Source organism: Anneissia japonica, unplaced genomic scaffold (genome assembly GCF_011630105.1).
Source record: "Anneissia japonica isolate Jap-2015-1 unplaced genomic scaffold, ASM1163010v1 scaffold288281_len48281_cov169, whole genome shotgun sequence".
NCBI lineage: Eukaryota > Metazoa > Echinodermata > Crinoidea > Comatulida > Comatulidae > Anneissia > Anneissia japonica.
In genome coordinates, this window is record NW_022730157.1 from 17778 (window position 1) to 39222 (window position 21445).

At 36.9% G+C, this 21445-nt stretch overlaps 1 protein-coding gene across 1 annotated transcript in view; it reads right to left on the reverse strand.

Annotated features, from left to right (window-relative positions):
* The window catches only part of LOC117114786 (rac GTPase-activating protein 1-like), a 42241-nt gene that overhangs the window by 15669 nt on the left and 5127 nt on the right, over positions 1–21445 (reverse strand). Inside the window, exons 5-11 of the mRNA XM_033258482.1 lie at positions 21290–21321; positions 18453–18618; positions 16851–17044; positions 9409–9454; positions 3000–3212; positions 857–927; positions 642–753 (exon numbers count right to left, since the gene is read on the reverse strand). Of these exons, the coding sequence (XP_033114373.1) occupies positions 642–753; positions 857–927; positions 3000–3212; positions 9409–9454; positions 16851–17044; positions 18453–18618; positions 21290–21321 (834 nt within the window). The remainder of the gene's footprint in view (positions 1–641; positions 754–856; positions 928–2999; positions 3213–9408; positions 9455–16850; positions 17045–18452; positions 18619–21289; positions 21322–21445) is intronic.

The window sequence follows — 21445 nt, forward strand, 5'->3', positions numbered from 1 at the left end:
TTAACATTTACCAGCCTAGTCCAGTTTGGGTCTACCCTCAGACTGTTTGACATTAAAGCCCCTTTCAGATAGACGTTGCAACAATATTGCGGTAAGCATGCCTGCATAAACAGGTCTATACTCTTTCACACTTTACCACAATATTGCAATAAACTTGCGCTTTTCTGTCTGAAAGGGTCCTATAAAATGGTGTAATATTTGCAGTTTAAATACAACCGCGCAATTGTTTTCAACTTTAACCTTGTTTTTTATGCATAAATGCACATGGCGGCTTGATTGCTGCAATATCGAGTAGACTCTTTCAGACAGAGCAAGCCAGAAATGGTTACCGCATTATTGCGGCAACATTACTAGTTGCCAAGGTGGTTCACCACCCAGGTCCTATTAATCCCTCCTGCACAATGCGGTCACAAAAGGCCAAGCCATTCTCCACGGAGGACTGGGCCTTAAGCCTGGTTTCTAAAAAAATTTGCTACAGTCGCTACAGCATTTTCACTGCAATCCTTGAACTCTGTAGCTATCCCCAACGCAATCGGGAATGCTCCGATTCAACTGTTCAATCACCATCACCAAAAGAGCTAATACAAATTCAAAATTATTGAAAGTATTTGGTCATGGGCTGTTTGAAAAACCTTGCTTACCTGTGGCATTCATAAATGCTTTGTGAAGTTTGTATGTAACTAAAGGCTCATCAAGGTGACGGAGGAAATCTTTCAATGTCCCACAAACTACATGAATGTCAGGCACCTTCTCCTATTATAAAAAAAGAAAATAATACAAAATTGTTAACATTAAGAAAGTATGCAGAATTTTGAGATAGCTGCTAAATTATGAGGTTTTATTTAGTTATTCTTACAAGCTGTGGATTTCCTTTGCTTCGTAGGATTTTCTCTTTTAGATCTTTAACAGCTTGTGACCAGTGGCACTCTGGTCGATCGTTGACGTGGTTTGTACGTCAGTGTTTGAGCACGAGGTATGTCCTTTGCTTTTTTTATAGCATTTTCAATGGGTCCTCGATGATAATTTCTATTCCGGAGATCTCCGGATAGTTCTTCTGTTCGATTCTGAAAATCTAAATCCGAAGAACAAATGCATCTCATGTGCAATGCTTGGCTGTACGAAATGTTTTTTGTACAGTGCGGGGGGTGACAGCTGCTAGGGAGCAGGTACATATGCTTATCCGTGGGTTTACGGAAGAGATCTGTTTTAAGTGCACCATTTTCCATGGTCACGGTGATGTCCAAAAAATCTACACTGCTTGTGGATTTGTTAGCAGTGAATTTGATTGTGGGATGAGCCGAATTAATGTTCAATAGGAATGTATCCAAACTGTCTTCACCATGGGTCCAGATCATGAAGATATCATCAATGTAACGAAACAAAACATCTGGTTTCTTGGGCTGTAGGGACAGGAAATTGGCCTCAAATTGTCCCATAAATAAGTTAGCAAAAGATGGAGCCATTTTGGTGCCTGTCTCTTATACACATCTAGATGTGTATAAGAGACAGGAGTGAGTGAGGGTTGAAAAAGCCAGATAGTATAAAGTGAGAATTTCATGCAAGCATTTTAGATTGGGTTTTGCCCCGAATTTGCTTGTAATTTGAAATGCACGCATTAACACCTTCTTCATGAGGGATATTAGTATATAATGACGAAACATCAAGTGTAGCCAGAACAGTATTATTAGGTAAATATGAAATTTGGTTAATTTTGCGGATAAAGTCCGTGGAGTCCTGAATGTACGAGGGGAGAGCAACAACATATGGTCTCAATAAGTCATCCACATATTCAGAGATTTTTTCTGTAGCAGTACCGTTGCCCGAAATAATGGGTCTGCCAGGATGGCCTGCTTTGTGGATTTTGGGTAGGACATAGAAACGTCCTGGTGCCGGATCGACCTGGATGAGATGGGGTCCAATTTTGGGATCGATGGAACCTTTTTTAACCATCTTTAATACAGATTTTTCCACTTCCTTAGAAAATTAGTGAAGAGGATTGTTTAGTTGTCTTAAGGACTCCTCTTCATACAATTTAATGTCCATTACGACAGTGGCAGAGCCTTTATCAGCTGGTTTGATGATAATATCATCACGCTGACGCAAATTGGCGATGGCCTGCCTCTCGTTTTTTGTGAGATTGTCGCGGAAATCTGGACTAGGAGTGTGGTTTTTAACGTCCTCCTTAATGGCTTGAATGAAAGTTTCTAAAGCTGGGCAACGATTCTTAGGGGGATTCCAGGTACTTTTAGGTTTGAATTTAGTAACATTGCCCGTGTTATCCGTGGTGTTGCCGTCTGAATCGGCGAAAAATTCACGGCATCTTAAACGTCGGAAGAAAGCTTCCAGATCCAAAGATAGTTGTTGTGGGTCAGCCTGCCTCAGTTTTGGGCAAAATTTGAGTCCTCGGGATAGAAGTTTGGTTTCTCCTTCGGAAAGCTGACAGTTAATTTGAACAACTGAATCCATGGTGTTGCACAGATTATCACTAAAGCGCCGAATGAACCTTCTAGGTTTACGTGAAAGCCGAATATTGTGCGAAGGTTCGATCACTTATGTTGAAGTGATATTGTCTCAACCAAATTTGTGTTGTCTCCTCAGATATATATATATATATTAGTAGAAGACTATGATGAAAACAAAAGTCAAGTTTGCATATTTTTGAAAAATAATTTATTTGAAACAAATATTTCGTCCACTCCTGTGGACTGCATCAGTGTAAATTTTGTGAAGACCCGAGGATGTGTCAAAACGAAATATTCATATTTTGAATAAATTTTGTGTTTTAAGTCTACCAAATCGTCATCTCATATTCTTCTTCATCGAGTTAAGGAGAAACCTTAACAATAGAGAGGGTTGAAAACATTTCCTTAAGATGAAATTACTGTCGCTAAGGCGACAATCTCAACAGCTGTGGACTTGACTATGACATGAATATATACTTTATCCAGTACCAGCCCTAAACTACTACAGTACTTGACCTAGGTAAATTCAATCTCAACTATAAATATATGTAGGAATTATAACAATTGTACCAAAACAAGCCAATAAGTATGATATATTATTACTTACAACTATTGCTGGAACCAAAGGACTCGAAGTTGGTACATAGTCTCCCAAGGTGTTGGATAATTTTTTACCTGGAGTACTTGCTGATGGAACACAGGGCAATGCTACCATCTCCTTACAGTCTGGATGACAAACTGCACGGCAATCTATTAGGTACATAAGATGGTTTATTTACTATTGAATACTGTTTATTATATTACTATTTGTTCTCTCAAGCTGCGCACTCAATGCGTTGTACGTACAACGTACGTACGTATAACCACAAATCCGCTATCTGTGAGCGATAGACGATGCGACGCCCTCTGCTGATTGTCGGTGGCCATCAGAACAATCTGCTGCGCGCGCGTCATGGTGGTGCGTTCTACATAGAATCACGTCGGCCGACAAATATCGGGCGCAGTGAGTACCAAGCTTTAGAATATTCCTAATAACCTTTACTATAAATTACATAAATATAAAATATGAAAATAGTTAAAAACATCATAGCGCATACAAATTTGGAAATATCATGAAGAGTACAGTAATTATTTTTATATTTAAGGGTATTATTATCTTTATTAACACTGAACTGTAGCTGTAATGGAACACAATGTGAATAATAATATAGTGTATCTGTATCTGTAAACTGGTATTCAAACTATGGGTTGTGACATTAATGTAAAATAAAAATGATGTCAATGATGCCAACCAGCTCAGTCTTGTTTTTCATTTTCTGTATAATTGTTATGTTATGCTTTCGTCTGGCAATAAAACAATAAGAATATCTAGACAGTACGGTATTATGGAAAGGTATGCAATGTACGGTATACTGCAATCAAAATTATATAATAAAAATATTTTAGTATTTATGTAGTGCTCTTTACCGGTGCTAAAAAAATATTAACTATGGAAAAAGGCGAGTTTTAAGAAGAAACTTAAATTGAGAATAGTTCCAAAAAATTAACATTAAAATTTAATCAAAATTTAATGTAATATAAATCTGGCCATCCAGCCATGTAGTATTATTTAATCAAACATACGTCCAGTAACAAAACAGTATTAACTGTGAAATAACGTTGTTCTTGGTCATACTGCAAGGGGGTGAAGACAAGATACAAAAAATGAATTTTATGCTGTATTAGCAATATTAAAATAAACATAAATGTCAAAATTATTTTGAAGCTTGGCATGGTCTTTAAAAAAAACCACTTGTTTTTGCAAATGATTTGGTCGAAGCTTGTAGTTTTCAGGAGGTTCTTTATTATTAGGCCTATACGTACAACCTTGTTACAAAGTATAAACTAGTAATATTAGGTCTAGCAAACGATTAACAAAGACATTACAAATTATAATATTAAATTATTTATCAAATATACTTTGCTTAATCAAAATAGTAACATTTATATCTTTTAAAATAGTTTTAAACATTTCACAATGTATTTTTAGATTGCCTTGCTTGTATTCCTGTATATTTAAGAGTTTATATATAATTTGCGTCCATCCTATATGTGGTGATTTTTCACTGTTGGCTTGGAAACAAATGTTTACCCAGGGATGTCATTATGCAAGGCAGAGGTGGGCTGGCCGCCCAGCCTTGACGCCTGGCGCCCATCCTAAAGCCATTTTTATGGTCTTCCACCCAGCCTCATACAAACCCTCCCACCCACCCTAAAAATCACGCACAGTTTTTGCTCAATAATAATGCTTTTAAAACACGTCAGTGGATTCTCGGACCAGAACACGAGTTGTCTGTCTGCAAATTAGTATAGGCAGTCTAGGGTGTAGCCGAAAATTCCCCGACAAACTAACGATGCCTAGACTATTGTTTTTTATCATAACTTTGGTTCTGTCTTTACTATATATATGAAGTACTTTACTGTAAATAATAAAGTTTGCAAGCCCAGGCACACCGCCAGCACGAGTAATCATTGCAGATTGTATTGTACAGTGAACCATTTTAAACGTGGTGTATGCTGGACAGTTTTTACGTATTCCACTGTAAAGTTCATGACCACCAAGTACGTAAAAACGGGGATTCCCCATACTGGGAACGGAACGGCCACTAAATATTGGCATCTATCACAAGCACACACTGCCCTGGCCAAAAACCATGAAAAACCCATGGGGTACCGCTCATAGGTGAAATTCGATTTTTCCAGTGGGGGTAAGCTGGAAATTATCTCTCATGCAACATACTTTTGACATAGCCAGGCTAGTTAAAAAAAAAAATTGATGTCAAAGGTTAAGACTGTTTTCCACAAATGTCATTTTAGAACAGCATGCTCAATCTACGACGTTGAGTAAAACAGCCATGTCATTGTTTTGATTTACTTGTTGCAATGATTCCAAGATCTTTAATCATTTTACCGTGTGTAATACATTGCGGTAAGTTTATAATATCACTAATTCTCTCTAGCCCGAATAGCGCTAACCGTATGTAGCGCTGGTAAGCATACTGGTGGTTAATTAACAGTTTAAAGTGTTAGCCGGATTAATTTTCTCTGACTAAATAAAGCCTTGCGTGGAGGCATTCCGCAGCCCAGAGGGCTGCTGAATGCGGGGACAGCTTGGTAGAATTGATGTGTAAAAGCAGGGCGCAGTTGTACGAGCGATGTTTGTTTTCCACGATATAGCCACTGTAACCATGGATCTTACTATTTTTTTTCATTTTAGCTTTTAGTGAAGCAAAACTCGTGAACAAGTCGATGTTAATTTGCATTCAGGCTGTAATTCACGACTGAAAATGGGGTAGTCCCTAGCTTACTATCAGGAGATCGTTACCGTCGCCCACCACCAGTCGTAGATATTTTGAACTAGTGAAAATCAACAAGATATATTAAATAATAAAGGATAGGAAATACATGTGAAATTGTTGCCATAATTTTGTTAGTCTAATTAATGGAGTAATTTTACAGTGTATTAGCAAATAAAATACACCGAGTTATCATAATCATAATCTCGGCATTAGGTTCCCCCCTCTGAAACCCATCCCCCCCCCCCCCCATTCGGTTCTTCGGCCCTTGCTCAGTTGGCGCTTCGCACCAAAGTACGCATACATTCATGCCAAACGCACCCTAAAAATTTTAACAACCACCCTCAGTTTTCAATAGCTACATCCCTGTTTACCAAATATTATTTTTAATTTTCCAAGCTTCAGGGGAAATAATTCTATTGTCTGAAAAGCATGAACTGAAAGCTTATTTAAGTATACAAAGTAAGAGATTTAAAAAGCAAAGAGATAGTAAACTTTATTGGCCTATATTTTACATGGTGGTAGATAGAATACTACAGAATTTTTATTTTATTTTGAAGGATGACATTATTTTACTGGGAATCAGGAGTTTAGCCAGAAAAACGAAATAGGCCATCCGAAATGGAAGCCAGTGGGCGTGGCCTCGAGCTGATGGGCGGGCCACGCCCACTCAAATTCTGGGCCGCGCCCCCTCCCAAACACAAAAAAAAAAAAAAAAAAAAAAAAAAAAAAAAAAAATATGATCTTTAGAGGGCATTTAAAGATTTGTCTTCAAAGAAATAGTGTTGAATTAGCTATCACAAAGATATTCCAGTTACATACATAGATTGTGCACGGTTACAGTTACTCACATAATGTTTCTAGGCTATGCAGCTGCATCTTTATCTCTCGATTTAGTCTAGTGTAAGTTCTAATCTATCCATTCCTCCGAATCAAAAGGTAGATTTTGTTGACTGATAAAATTTAACTTGTAACCTTAACAACAAATCTTCTGTATGTTATTTCATTAATTATAACCGGAGACTTATGAACACCAAGAATATTATGTCAGGGAACCAAAGTTTTATATTTGCAGTGCCATTTTCCAGTGTGGGGTATAGATGTTTTTAACACGACGCATGTTGTAAGTGAACTTTTCATCGGGTAGGCAATGGTTAAGCCTTTTTGGGAATCCCCACCGAATATTGATATGAAAACAATGTACATTCAATCAATAAAGTTGTTTTTATCAAACATAAATATGATTTAGCTTTAGTTTAATGTAACATTCGATGGATTTCAAGAATAAAAAGAATTTGACCAGGTCCAATTAGGCTAGGCTGAGCTGATGAGGCCAAGCAGTCCAAGTAAATGTGGTGGTCCTAAATAATTGTTGGCTGTCGAAAAGACATTTCTGATGATGTTCTAAATGAAGATCGAAATATTGAATCAGAATGGCTTGTCTGCCCTTAGTACTTGAGTTTTATACCTAGTTACCTACAGTTAATCAGTAGCGGTATTGGTCTTTTAGATAAAACTCAAATCAAGTATTGTTTTGTTAATCGAGTGGTGTAAACAGCCCACGAATTTCACGTTGGCAATCGGCGACCATATTGCTGAGCCAGAATTGCTACAGGTTTTGCCGACCTAGGCATAGATTTCTTTGCTTCAAAAACTGCTTGAAAAGTCAAAAACTTTTACTGAAACAGGCTATAGCAGACACTAAATTTCATGTACTTCGTCAAACCAAGGAAATTGGTGGTTCATAAAACAGATTTGTTTGTACAATAATTATTTCTAATAGGCATGCAGTACATACGATTTGTGTACAATTGTCTTGTCTTTCAATCTCGCCTAGTCGTTTCGTAGGCTGGGACTAGGAATGACGCTAGCCAGCCAAGGCCTACAACATCACCCAATTGAAGCCACGTGGGCCGCGTAGATCGTAATGCTTATCTAAATCTATTATTTGTCTTCATTTTACAATATTATTGTAATATTTAAAATGATGTTCATTATCTAAAAACAACAAAATTCAACATATTAGACCTAATCCTACCGTCCGTTTAAATGCAATCACGATCGCATCGTGACTTCACTACTAACAAGTACTGAACATGTGTGGGAAATCCCTGATAGATCATTCTGGGCATGCGCATGGACATGCATAGGCAGTTTTGAAGCAGCCTGTGATGCTGTGATGATACGATCATAGCTTTTACGAAAGTTCCCATGCCAAAGATAACGATAAAACGAACGCTATCTATTCGACGATTTTCTTGTGTAAAACATAATATTATGCTACACTATTAAATTAATACAAGTACGACCATTCTTTCACCAGCAATATATTGATTTTAGAGAAATTAACAAAATCACAATCTGTAGATGACGATGTAAGGTCGAGCATTCGGAAAAATCGTAGTTTATATATAGGCCTAGGTAGTAAAAAATTGCTGCCGACCTCAGAGAATTTAAGGTTGGCAAATTTTTGCCACCTAATTCTTTCCTAATTTCATGGGCTGTGTAAACCTGTGCGCAGCGTAGCGAACACCAGCATTAACACATAATCCATACGATAATCAACCCCAACAGACCCCAGATTAATGTACACCACTAAGTTATGACAGTCATGCATCAACGATTTTGAACTTGGCCAGGATTTGACCAATCACAATAAGCCTAGATGTAAAAAGGAAACTGTAACAATAAAATGCATGATTACGAATACAAATACTTACGCTAACATTACATTAATCGCCCAATCTAAACATTTTGCTAGTTACGCCATGGATTAATTTACGTCCAGCATTATGCCTGGCATATCTCTCAGGTTTGAATGTAGCCATAGTTATAAGAATACTACAGCACTAATTGCAATATATTTGATGTCCAAGATATGCAGAGCTGTGTGTGTGTACCATCCAAGATGGCTGCCACAGAAAATTTGCCTAAGCATCATCATTTTCAATGGCACCCTCAATTTACACACAAAAGTTGACTACAGCTAAGTTACCCGATGTGCATTGCAGTGTATGGGTGTAATGTACACGATCTAAATTTTCATTCCTCAGTACTCTATTTTTAAATCAGATACTCCGCTTAGTTAATAATTTATTAATAGTAGTTAAAGTTTTATATAAAATAAAGAGCTACTGGGGCCAAAGCCTTCAACTATTAGGTTTGCCCATAAGAAGATGAAATAATAATTAGTCAGAGGGCTTATTTATGGTTAATATGTATACTAAGCCTGAAGGTGGCGCTTTCCTACAGCAGCCATCTTTGATGGTACACATACACAACTCTGCATTGCTTCGTTGCCAAGTCAGTACTCTAGTTGTTTAATAGCTCTATGGTTGCAACCAAGGATAAGTTGATGAATATACATGCACATAAAGACATTATTATTATTATTATTATTATTATTATGACTGTTACATAGCGCATATCAAACTTCTATATGTGCTTTACAACAACAAAAGTAATTGATTTCAATTAGGTCGAGAGTATGTGAATATGATTATGGACAGTAGGCAGAAGAAAAAAAAGCGTGTCATCAGCCGTGACTTATAAACTAACAAAAAAAATTGAAACAAACTGATGAGGAAAGACAACATATAAATTTAAAATACCTTTACACTTCAATGCATATTTGCCAAATTTAATCCTCTTGCCACACTGTAAGAACAAGAGCAAATATTTTAATGTTACAGCAGACAGGCATTGGGGAGTTGCATAGCTTTGGGATACTATACCATAGACACATTTAGCTTTTATTATCTCATCTGATGATGATCTTGGTATCTTTATTCACATTAAAATCAAATACTGTATACTGTAAAACCAGAAACTTTTGTGAATCGCTAACGGCCAAAATTTTATTCATGAGAGGAATACCATACAATAGCTGAAAATATTGTATTGTGAGTTCTAGGCCTAGGTTAGATAGGCCTATAGCCACTGTCTAGGCTACAATAGCTAGGCCTAGGCTAGGCACCATAAGCCTGCAGCCTACCTCAGCTGCTAGGACCTGGCCATCCCAGGCACAGTTAAGACACAAGTTTACATACATTATCATACGATATTCCTAAATTTTGTATGGTATTCAAGCATCCTACAATGAACAATATCTATTCCTGTAGGCCTAATATTGATTCAAACACATTGACTCATGATGACTGAACATCGTCGTATGTCAATGTACGAAAATTTGTTTCTATTTTAACTTCTTAGTATCAGTGATGATATTCAGGTGTAGAAAAAAAATAGGAACGAGGTGGCGTAGCCAGGGGTGGGGGTTGGCTGTAGGCCCTCGCGACGCCACCTAGGCCTAGACTAGACATTGTCCCAGAGGCGTGCGTCCCAGAGCTAAAGCCTCTTAGCACCGCGACGATGTCAGGCCTAGAGAATGGGCCTAGCTGCGCTAGGCCACGGGGTTAAACAACAAATCTATTCTATTTCCTTCCCTGTTCCTTCATCTTTCCGCTTCACAAATTTTAGCGAAGCCATGGTTTAATTAATTTAACGAATTAAGTAAATACAAAAGTAAGCAAAAACGAGAGCGATATAATTCCGAAACGGTATAACGGGCGGCGAATGATATGACGCATGCTTTCTTTTCTTCGCAAGCTCGATAGACACACTATAGGTCCGAACAACGGATGAATAAGAAATGTTATTACTGTAACGCGCTTGTAGTACATGGCAGCATAGAGTATATACTCTTTGATGGCAGTAACGCAAGAGAACCGATCGTCAGTTAATTAATATCACTATAGCGCCACCAACATGGTGAATTTTGCGTGTATATTTTAAATATAACTTCAGAGAGGAAGATGAAAAACGATTACACGACAAACTGACCTCCACCACCAATACCACCCTTACCCCCCCCCCAACAAAAAAAACTCCACGAAATTGACATAATATCGAGAAGTCAATTTCATGTTTAAAAAAATCGGAAATCCGATTTAAATCGGAAAAATATCATCCCTGTAGTATACACTGCGCAGTGGCTGCACATGTGCAATCATATGCAGTGATGATCAAAACCTCCCTGATCAGTATACTTACTGAGTAGGTTAGAATAGGCCTAGAATTTACGAATTTTTTGAGCTCAACATCAGAATATTTATTCAATAATTGAAATACATTCTATTAAGTTATTTATTGTTCATTATCATCTTTAAAAAAGTTGAAATTAATTTTTGGTGTAATTTAGTGATTTATAATGACCAAAATCGCCTTTGTGAAACTGATTCAAGATTCACATTGATCAGATAGTGTTCTACCGATCTTTTTTGAAACATAGAACATGTGACCTGAAAATTATTTGCGGCATAAAATTTTCGCGAATGGTCCATTCGCGAAATTCGCGAAAGTTTAATGCATGCAAAATTTTCTGGTTTTACAATATACCTGTACATAAAATAATTTATTGCATTAAAATTAATTTGTTAAAATATTTAACTATTAATATAATTTTTTATTAAATCAAAAATTCACAATATCAAAAAAATCAAGTAATAAACTATGCTCAATTAACATAAAAATGTAGGCCTACAAAATCACATCAAAAAGTTATAAATTATGTAAAAACAGACAATCAGGAAACAAAAGAAAATGAGATGATTGGGACTACGGTCCTGATGAAAGGTAAAATACAGGGTCCACATGTATACATTTATGCAAACCAAACCGCAGTCAACTGTCCTGTATTTATCTTATTAAATCAAGACTACAAAATATTCACACGTGTGTATTGTTATTGAGGACATAATTTTTGACAGAATAAAAGAGGTAAAATTGTAATTAAAAAATAGGCTAGGCCTCAGGCTAATTAATTTAAAAAAAATAATACCGCAGTACAAACAAGTTCCTGTTGTTAACAGCGAGTGAAAGGAAAGACTCAAGTGTACGTTTTTTTAAAAACAGCTCCATGCTTTGCTACAAAATATTCACAAGTGTGTATTGTTATTGAGGACATAATTTTTGACAGAATAAAAGAGGTAAAATAATTGTAATTGAAAAATATCAGGCTACAACGATGTAGCTACGAAGTCTTCCGCCTATACGGTCGAAACTTGTGCTTGTCATTCACAAATAACCCAGCAATAAATTGTTTATTCTAGTAAGCTACAGCAGTCGTTCTGCAAATATGAATAAACACACTTTTGCTTTGTAGGTTCGCTTTGTAGATTGATTAGGCCTATATCAGGCTACAACGATGTAGCTACGAAGTCTTCCGCCTATTATACTGTATGATAGTATGATACGTATGTATTAATTTGATATGTGTAAATCTTATTGATAATACACTTTGACAAACAAAAAAAAATTGGTGGAACAATATAAATAATATAAAAATAAAGTAATAAACATGCATTTTAAAGGATGTTCTTGGGTCGGTATACAGTACAGTGTGGTGTACCTGTCTGTATCGACTTAAGGCCAGGAAGTCAAGGTGGGTAAACATGACGTTCTCTAAACCGGACAGTCCGGAAACTGGTCAAAGTGTTGGTCCAAAATGGTGGTCGGTATTGGGAGAGTTGACTGTATAGTCATCTGATGCATTTTGATAAGGTCCGATACTATATCATATCACAGACACATCTAGCTTTGATTATATAGGCCTAGTCATTCAATTTTGGTTGATAAAATCCAGGATATCAAAAATATTAAGACTTGAAAAGTGGCTTTTGAAACATGGTACAAAAACTTTGGGCTAATTTTTAGTTAAAGTGCCTGTGCCACCTATTCTGACAATTTTTATAAACTACAGCGTGTTTATATTTATAAATATATTATAAATACAAGTGTTGGTCATATATTACGAATAAAATTGATTTTGTACGAAAAAAATGAGTTTAAAGTGTCATTTTTGAAAGACCTTAGAAACAAAGAGGTCACTCAATGACGTCATTGGTGACCGACTTTGCCAAACTTCACCTAAGCGCGAAATCAAAACAAACACTGCGACGGTGGCCTAGCGGAGGAAGAAAAGCCAGAACTTCTACCCTTGGCTGTTAGTATATTACATAGTTTCCCGAGTTTTACACAATATGCCAGTAAATTGTGTTGTAGGGGGGGTTATAAGTGCACACGAAGTAAATATTTTACGTTACCTAAAGATAGTAAAAGACGTTGTTGAGTTAAATTTGTCAATTTTACAATTCAAATTTTCATGGGCCGGATGAACACAAGTCAAAAGAATTTGTGTGCTCACTTCGTGGATGATCACTTCATGTGGATTCAAAACGACGTTGGGCTTGCAATGCAAACTAGGCCTAGCTCTGAGAGATCTTGCTGTCTCTACTATTAAAAATCAGAGACGATCAAGTCCAGTGAGAAAAAGGAATCCATCCAGGCTAGGCCTGAGGCCTAGTACGGCAAAGAAAACAACAAGTAGCCTATGCTAAGTACCAGGTTTCGGGATCCTCGCATCCTATAAGGCTTAGGCCCTAAACTAATCAATGATGGGGATGAGGTGGTCTTAACTTACCTGGCCCCTCTAGCCTATAGGCCAAGACCTAATTCAAATTCCCAGTTGCAGTTGTTAATTTACATGTACCGCCATTTTTTTTTCTGTTTTGATTAGTAGTATAACAGATGAGACTGAATAGGCTAAGCCTACCATAGGCGAGTGCGCCCTTCCTTGTAGCCCAAAGCATAGCCTTTTGATTAGGGATAAAGAAGCAATTCTACTTCTTCACTGGGCCCCTTTTGCACACAGGTCTAGCAGCCTATGGGCATGGGCCTTATTTCATAGATAGACCTAGGGGGCCTAGCTACGCGCTACCTGGGCCTAGGCTAGGTCTAGCCTGGTGGGCCTATGACTCAGACTGTAATTCAATAAGTAATATCACTTACAGGTACCTCTCATTGTTTACGGCTGAACATCTTTTAAACAAATCTTGCAAAAGTCCGTAGACCTAGTACCGTATTTAGCGTAGGCCTAGGTTGTTTGTTTTTTGGTTTTAATTGCCTTTTTTTACTGTCTTCTGTCTAGGCCTATGCAGCAAGCAAAAAAAAAATATCACATCCCATTTTTTGGTTGATGATAAGCAATCTTGAATTTGCGGCGGTTTCGGTAAAAGATGCTGAAGGCCAGGGAGATCGAAAATTTCGCCTTCACGGTTCAAGTTTCTACTAGAGCCTATATGTAGCCTATATCTACCTAGGCATATCCATGTCTTTGTCCTTGCGCTATGAATGACTGAATAAAAAATACGTTTTTCTAGCTTGCGCTTTATTACAAAATTATAACTTTTGTTTGTTACGCGCACACACACTGTCACATGTATAAAACGCACGAACACTCTTCTTATCCATTTTAATACACATGAACTATTTATTTATGATGGAAGAATAAGGATTTATGATACCGTACGTACAGTACCTACACCTAAAAAAACAGAATATCGGATTTTTCCATTCCAAAGTGAGTAACGACAAAAGAGACAATTGTGAAGGTTTACAACTTTAAATTTATTGTGATGTTTCAATGCACGTTGAGACCAAGTCGGCTATGCTAGCCTATGTAGGGCCTAGGCATGTCTAAAATATATTACATAGGCCTAGGCCTACAACTAAATGTTATAAGCATGGAGGAATTAGTTTTGTAACACGTTACAAAGACGTTACAAAACAACGATAATTCAACAAACAATACATACAATACATGAATGTAGGTACTGTTGTAGGTGTAGTCTAGGCCTAACAGTAATGTATTTATAATTCATTGAGAATTCACCTCGTTTACTGTACCTTTTTTATTTACTCGCGAAAGGCCACCTTATAAGTTGTTATTAAGTGTGGCCTACCTCCTCCTAGCCTAGGCCTAGTCCTATAATACAGTATTACTGTATTATTATTATTAAAATTTCACATATTTATTAATATTAACATACAATATTTTCATTTCCTTTAATTTTCCAACTTGTGTCGAATGCCAGGGGAATTACCCCTGGCACCATATTACTTGATCGGTATTAGAAATGGAGCACACACTGATGATAAACAAATGCTTGAAAACCAAGGTGGATAGTAGTGATACATTGGCCTGCCATGTCGATCTTTTCCATTTTTGCTACAATGACTGGTTTCTCATTGTGCTTGGATTCTTTTGACGGATTTATTTTTCAATTGGTGATGACGGGTACAAACGCACCTGGCCTAGTATTAAATAATAATAAAATATTGTAGTACTATTCAGTGCAACAACACTACTTTTGACTTACGCACTTGTCTCTCAACAAACACGTCTGTAATTATCTCTAAATAAACAGGATGCATGGATTGAAACGCCCATTTATAGATCAGGTGCACACCAATTCAAGCCCAGTCCGCTGCGCATTTTGAGGCCTAGAAAAAGTTTGTGGATGTGGTGGTAGCTATGTGCTTTCTTTCTGACGTACACCGTATTTATCAAAGCTCTCTAAAATTATGGCTTAGGCCCTATGCCATTTTTAAGTAATAATCATTAATAATAATAATATATGTGATTCATTCCTACTTTTGGTATTATTGCACAACCATGAAGCATATAGTAACGTAAACAATCTATCGATACGACGAGAGGCTCGCTCTCACTCCCACACCAACTAGCCTAGGCCTACTCTAAGTTCGGATTCATAATATTATTATTATCTTCTGTATTTTTTTCTTTTTCATACCAAGACTCATATAAATAGGTATGGACAACAGCCAACGTCATTGTCTTCCTCATCTGTTGTTTCTTCATACGATGAGGATGAGCTGAAATATTCTCCGTATACCAATATGCTTGCTTTTCTCTTCCTCCGCTAGGCCGTCGCAGTGTTTGTTTTGATTTCGCGCTTGGATGAATTTTGTCGGTCACCAATGATGTCATTGAGTGACCTCGTTGTTTCTAAGGTCTTACAAAAATGACACTTCAAACTCATTTTTTTAGTACAAAATCAATTTTATTCGTAATTTATGACCAACACTTGTGTTTATAATATATTTATAAATATAAACACGCTGTAGTTTATAGAAATTGTCAGAATAGGTGGCAGAGGCACTTTAAACAAAATATATATCTTTGCAAAAAAACTTGTTGACCCAATTTTGAAGGCTCGGGAAGAAAAATATTTCTTGATATGTTGAAAAACCTTCGGTTAAGGCAGGGGCGCCGGAACTTACAACCATAATATCTGCGCCTATGGTTCTAGTGGTTGAGCAATGGCTCGTGTGCACTTTAAACAACCCAGTCCATCATTCAAGATGAGTAAGGTGATACCCTGGTGTAATGGTACAAACAACCTGTGTTGGATGAAGAGAGTTGCTGGTACCAGGTTACCAGGTAGCATAGACACAAAGGGACTCTTAGGAGCAAAGAATGTCATTGTTTGTGTTACTTGTCCACATATCAAGCATGAGTATCTTGTCTGATAGATACCGGCGCTATACAAATTTACACGATGATTTTTCCAAGACTCAAAAAGCATATTTGATGAAAAAACTTTTGAATGATTTATAAGACACAGATTTTTTAATATTTAAAAACATGGGAAAAAAAGGTTTGTAACCCACATTTTTCCTCCAGTTTTTAAATATTCAAAAATCTGTATCTCATTAATCATTTTCGAGTTTTTTGTCAAATATGCTTTGTTTTGTGTTAGAAAAATTAGTTTTTCCTCCGGATCCCAACTTTAAAAGAAAATGCCTACCAAACCAACAACAAAATCGAATCAGTATGCAAGAATAAAAATGCTGGCATCCAGCGCATCAAAAACATGGTCCAAAATTTGGCTCAGATGCAATGTGAATCCAGTTCAAATGTACGAAAAATCCATTTTCTAGGCTTGTCGATAGTCAGTAGTGGGCAAAGCCACGTATTGATCATTTCCATACAATCAATAATAGCTTGTAGCAATTCTATGTAGGCATCACAAGAGCTTTATTACAACTTTGAATTAGATTAGATCTTGTAGATTTTTAAATGTTTTAGGAGACTTCATCTCCATAAATCGCATTTGCAAAATAGAGAGTTTGCATTTGGGAGGTTTGCAATTGGGAGATGTTGCTATAAATACAATAGAAGTTTACTTACAGGATTACAGGATTCTGGTTTAATAACAGTCTTAGTTACAAACGTATGAGGACGTTGTGGCTTCTTTGGACTTTGTGAAGGGGCACTTTGTGGACTCAGAACTGGTGATTTAGGAGCTGGAGAGTTATACAATGCTGCTTTCAGGTGCTGGTTCTCAGGAGCACCCCAAAAAGAATCATCACTTTCATCATGACCTAATAATAATAATAACAATAATAATAATAATAATAATAATAATAATAATAATAATAATAATAACAACAATAACAATAATAATGAAAACTTATAAAGTATCCATTAAAGGGAAAAGGCGCATGGTGCCTCTCCACAAGAAGTCAATAATATGACAGACAAAAGGAACAATGATAGTTTAAGAACCAGAAAAAAACCATAATATTACATCAGCCATACTTGGTTGAGAGAGAGATACCTATGTCATGCAGATATACCTATATGGTATATCAACAGCACAAGTTGTGGAGTAATTAATTTATAGATCCTGTTTATAATAGAAGTTTTACATCGCTGCTACTACTAATTTGCTCTCAAATTCAGTGTGTACTTAACACTGAATTTCTGGGGACCCATGTTTACCACTTTAGTTATTATTATACAAGTATTGACTGCTCATGAGGTGAAATCTATTGCCCCGAGGTGATGTGGAGACCGTAGCCTATCTAGATAGTTTACAGTCTCCACATCACCGAGGGCCAACAGATGACACTGTTCCCCGAATATAGGGCAGTCAATATTTGTTTTATCAGTGTTTAAGCTGTTCATTAGCCAAATAGCCAAATAGCCAAATCCATATTAAAAGCTGAATTCTGCTAAATATTTTCATTCCAAATTAGCCAAAAAGCTAATGGAATTAAATCTGTAATTCCTTATATTCTTTTGTTTTGGCTAATCAAATTTCTATTTGGCTAATAGTTTTCATACAGAATTAGCCAAATTGCTAAATATTGTTTTTGGCCAGCTAAAACCCTGTTTATACACCTCATACATAGTTTCTACGAGGCCTAAAAATGTACTTGCATCCTAGCCTGTTATATTAGAGGCCTAGTACTACCACTCGACTAGCTAGGCCTAGGCGATCAAATAATGCGTCTAGCTCTTCTTTGCTTATTTCCTCAATTTCAACAGCACACATCGTCTTGCAATATATTTGTCAAATATTGATAAGACATATTTAATTTGTCTTTTGGTGCTTTTGCTATCGGCTTCATCAAAAAGTAATGCTAAGCCTAGGTTAGTCCTCCTTCATCTCGAAACGAGCAGCCTCCATATTTGTTTATCGTCTACTCGCTGATCCGTGACATGGTCAGGGGATAATCTTGTCGTAGAGGTCGCAGTCCCCTTTACTGTCAGCTGCGCGATGTAGCGAGCCTACAGTTTGCACATCGCGACAGGTAAAAAAAGTACAGTACATACTATTTTTGAGGGGAATAGTACTATTTTTGAGGGGAATAGTACTTTCTATTGCCCTGCTTCTTAAACAATCAGATGCCTAGAATCTATGTATGAGGTATATAAAGTCGTTTATTCAATCTACTGGGTATATTCATTCATATTGCACTGCAATATCGTGTTGGAATACAGTACCTTGATTCAACTTCATATGATCTCGAGTGGGCTTTGAACGAGTCTGTAGTGGTTGGGGCCTTTGGAAATTCTGCTGAAGTGATGGTATTGTTTCAATGTGAGTAGCAGCTGTGACTGGTCCAGAAGATGGCACTGTAACTGTTGTTGTGGTAATCACTGATGTATCCTATTTGGAACACATGTTAAAAATATTAAGCCAGGTATATACACTAAGCCAACAGTCAACGGTTTCGATGGAGGACAACGCGATGGGACATGTACAAATGAGATGCAACTGCATAATTGTGACGAATATTTTTAACAGTCATACTGCAGTGCCATTTTATATATATGCCATTTTTATTGTTTTAATGTTTTTGCTTTCTTTACTATTTTTGAGGGTTAAATATTTTCACTACTTCTACCGCTAGAGGGGTCCACAAGAAAGAGGACCCTCGTCAGGATCCTCTGGACGCCCACCTGGACCACCTGTCGGGGAATTTCCAGCAAGGTCTTTAAGGAAAATAAAATATTGACTACCGAAAACATAATTCAGGTATGCCTCACTATGCTGTCAAATTTTAGGGATAGGGGTGTGCGCTAGGTTTTACCGATTTTGGGGGGGGGGGTGTTGACCACTTGTCAACTTGTCGGGGAGCTGGACCACTCCTTGGGGAATTCCTGGCACCGTCCCTGGTCAGCAGCAGGCTCCCATTAGTCCACTGAACTGACTAAACCTTACAATAGGGTTGTCATAGTAGGCCCATCATCCAATTACTACTGTGGGCATCAAATTCGCATTAATCCTCTAAATTGGCTCAAACTTACAATATAGCCTGGTTCACGTCGAAGTTAAGCCGTCTATCTAAATAGTGAAATATGGTACAATTATTATTATATTATATATTATTATATTATATATTATTATTATTATTATATAGTTGCGTTCGAAGCCAAGTTAGAGACAGATAAACAGCCAGCCAACCTCGAGGCCGTCAACATCACACGGTGGAAAGGCTTGTTTAATAAAACGTCTACTGTACTTTACGAACCTCTAGTACCAAGGGTATTCGTAAAAAAAAAAACTGACAAATTTGTAAACTACTGTAGATCAGGTGTCAGTTTCTACTACCTAGCCTAGCTATCCTCTGCCATTGATATATAGTCAACCAGGTGGTATAAACCAACCGACAGTGCAGCAGCATGGTCTACCACAATAGTAGTAGATTACTAGGCTCTAGCTAAATTTAATTCTCCCATTTAACATTCTCCCATATAACAAAATATTGTTTTAATTCTCATTAAAACGTCTGAATTCTTTATGGACCTTTCTGTCGTGTTTTTTTGTAGTTTTTAGATCGCTGAATTGTGTTGTTTACATGCACTTCACAAAAATCTAGTTTTGCGGTGTCAAATAAGTTGCTGACTTCAACACACTTTTTTATTTTTTATATTAAAATTTTATTTATTAAAAAAAAATTTTAAAATCGTAAACATGTGCGCTCATTTTAACGACTGGCGTTGGTGGTAGTTCGTTGAAACTGAATTAATACCGATTATTATTGCGGAAATGGAAAAGATTGAATTGTAAATAAATAAATACAACAAATCTGATTTTATTATTAAGAAAAATATACATTATCACGTTGAAAAATGTACGCAATCATACTTTTTGACGTTATTACTTGGTCGATGATGCAAAGGGCGAAGGTCATTTGTAATATTGACTATTCGTAAAACGGACGTTTACTGGGATTTTACCCATAATATTACAAATAATTTCTGAAAACCAGACTAATGAGACTACATTGCTGCTGTTGTTAGCATTGTTGGAGTATGTTGTTGCCTGCCAGAGGATAATAGTGGTACAACAACGCTGGCTTAGATGCCTATATTACGTAATCGTGTCCTTGTAATCCGAGTCAAATTTAGCGTTAAGCGTTAATTTACTGTTAATCTAGTAAAGTTAAAGCTTGGTTCACGTCGAACTTTTATCTAGATATACATTCACTTAACTAGTTTAAAGTTCCAAAGTGAAAGTGAACCACTCAATTATAGCTAGTTAAAGGAATTAAGTCACTTAAGTTAAGTGACTTAACTTTACTAGAATAACGGTAAATTAACTTGCTTAACGGTAAATTCGGCTCGGATTACAAGGACACGATTACGTAACGTAGGCATCTAAGCCAGCTTTGTTGTATTGTACCACCATTATCATCTTCTGGCTGGCAACAACGTACTTCAACAATGCTAACAGCAGCATCGAAGTAGTCTCATTAGTCTGGTTTTCAGAAATTATTTGTAATATTTTGGCTAGGGCCAGGGCCTAGAGAATCTACCACTTAGATTGCGATAGAACACGCTGCTGCACTGGTCGTTGGTTCATACTGGTCGGCTAGGTTAGGTAGTGGAAACTCACACCTTCTCTACAGTAGCTTACATTTTTTTTTTGAATGAATACCACTAGTTACTAGAGGTTCGTAAAATACAGTAGATGTTTGAACAAGATTAAACAAGCCTTTCGACCGTGTGACGTCGACAGCCTGAAACTGGCTGGCTGTTTATCTGGCTCTAACTTGGCATCAAACGCAATTAGGGGATTATCGTATCATGTTTCAAGAAGGGTATATCTAGATATAAAGTTCGACGTGAACCAGGCTAATGTCGGCTTAAGCCTTTATCTAGACATAATTGACTGGTTAACGAAATTATATCTAGTGGATGTATATCTAGATATAAGTTGAAATGAACCAGGCTTATATGAGAACACCGAGGTTTTAAAATCACATGAGATTTACAACCATTGAAGAATTTAAAAAACATTAAACAATTTATAAACTGATATATCCAATACACACTCTCTTAGCTGTTGCAGACAGGATATACCCTTCTTGAAACATGATACGATAATCCCCTAATTGCGTTTGATGCCAAGTTAGAGCCAGATAAACAGCCAGCCAGTTTCAGGCTGTCGACGTCACACGGTCGAAAGGCTTGTTTAATAAAACATCTAC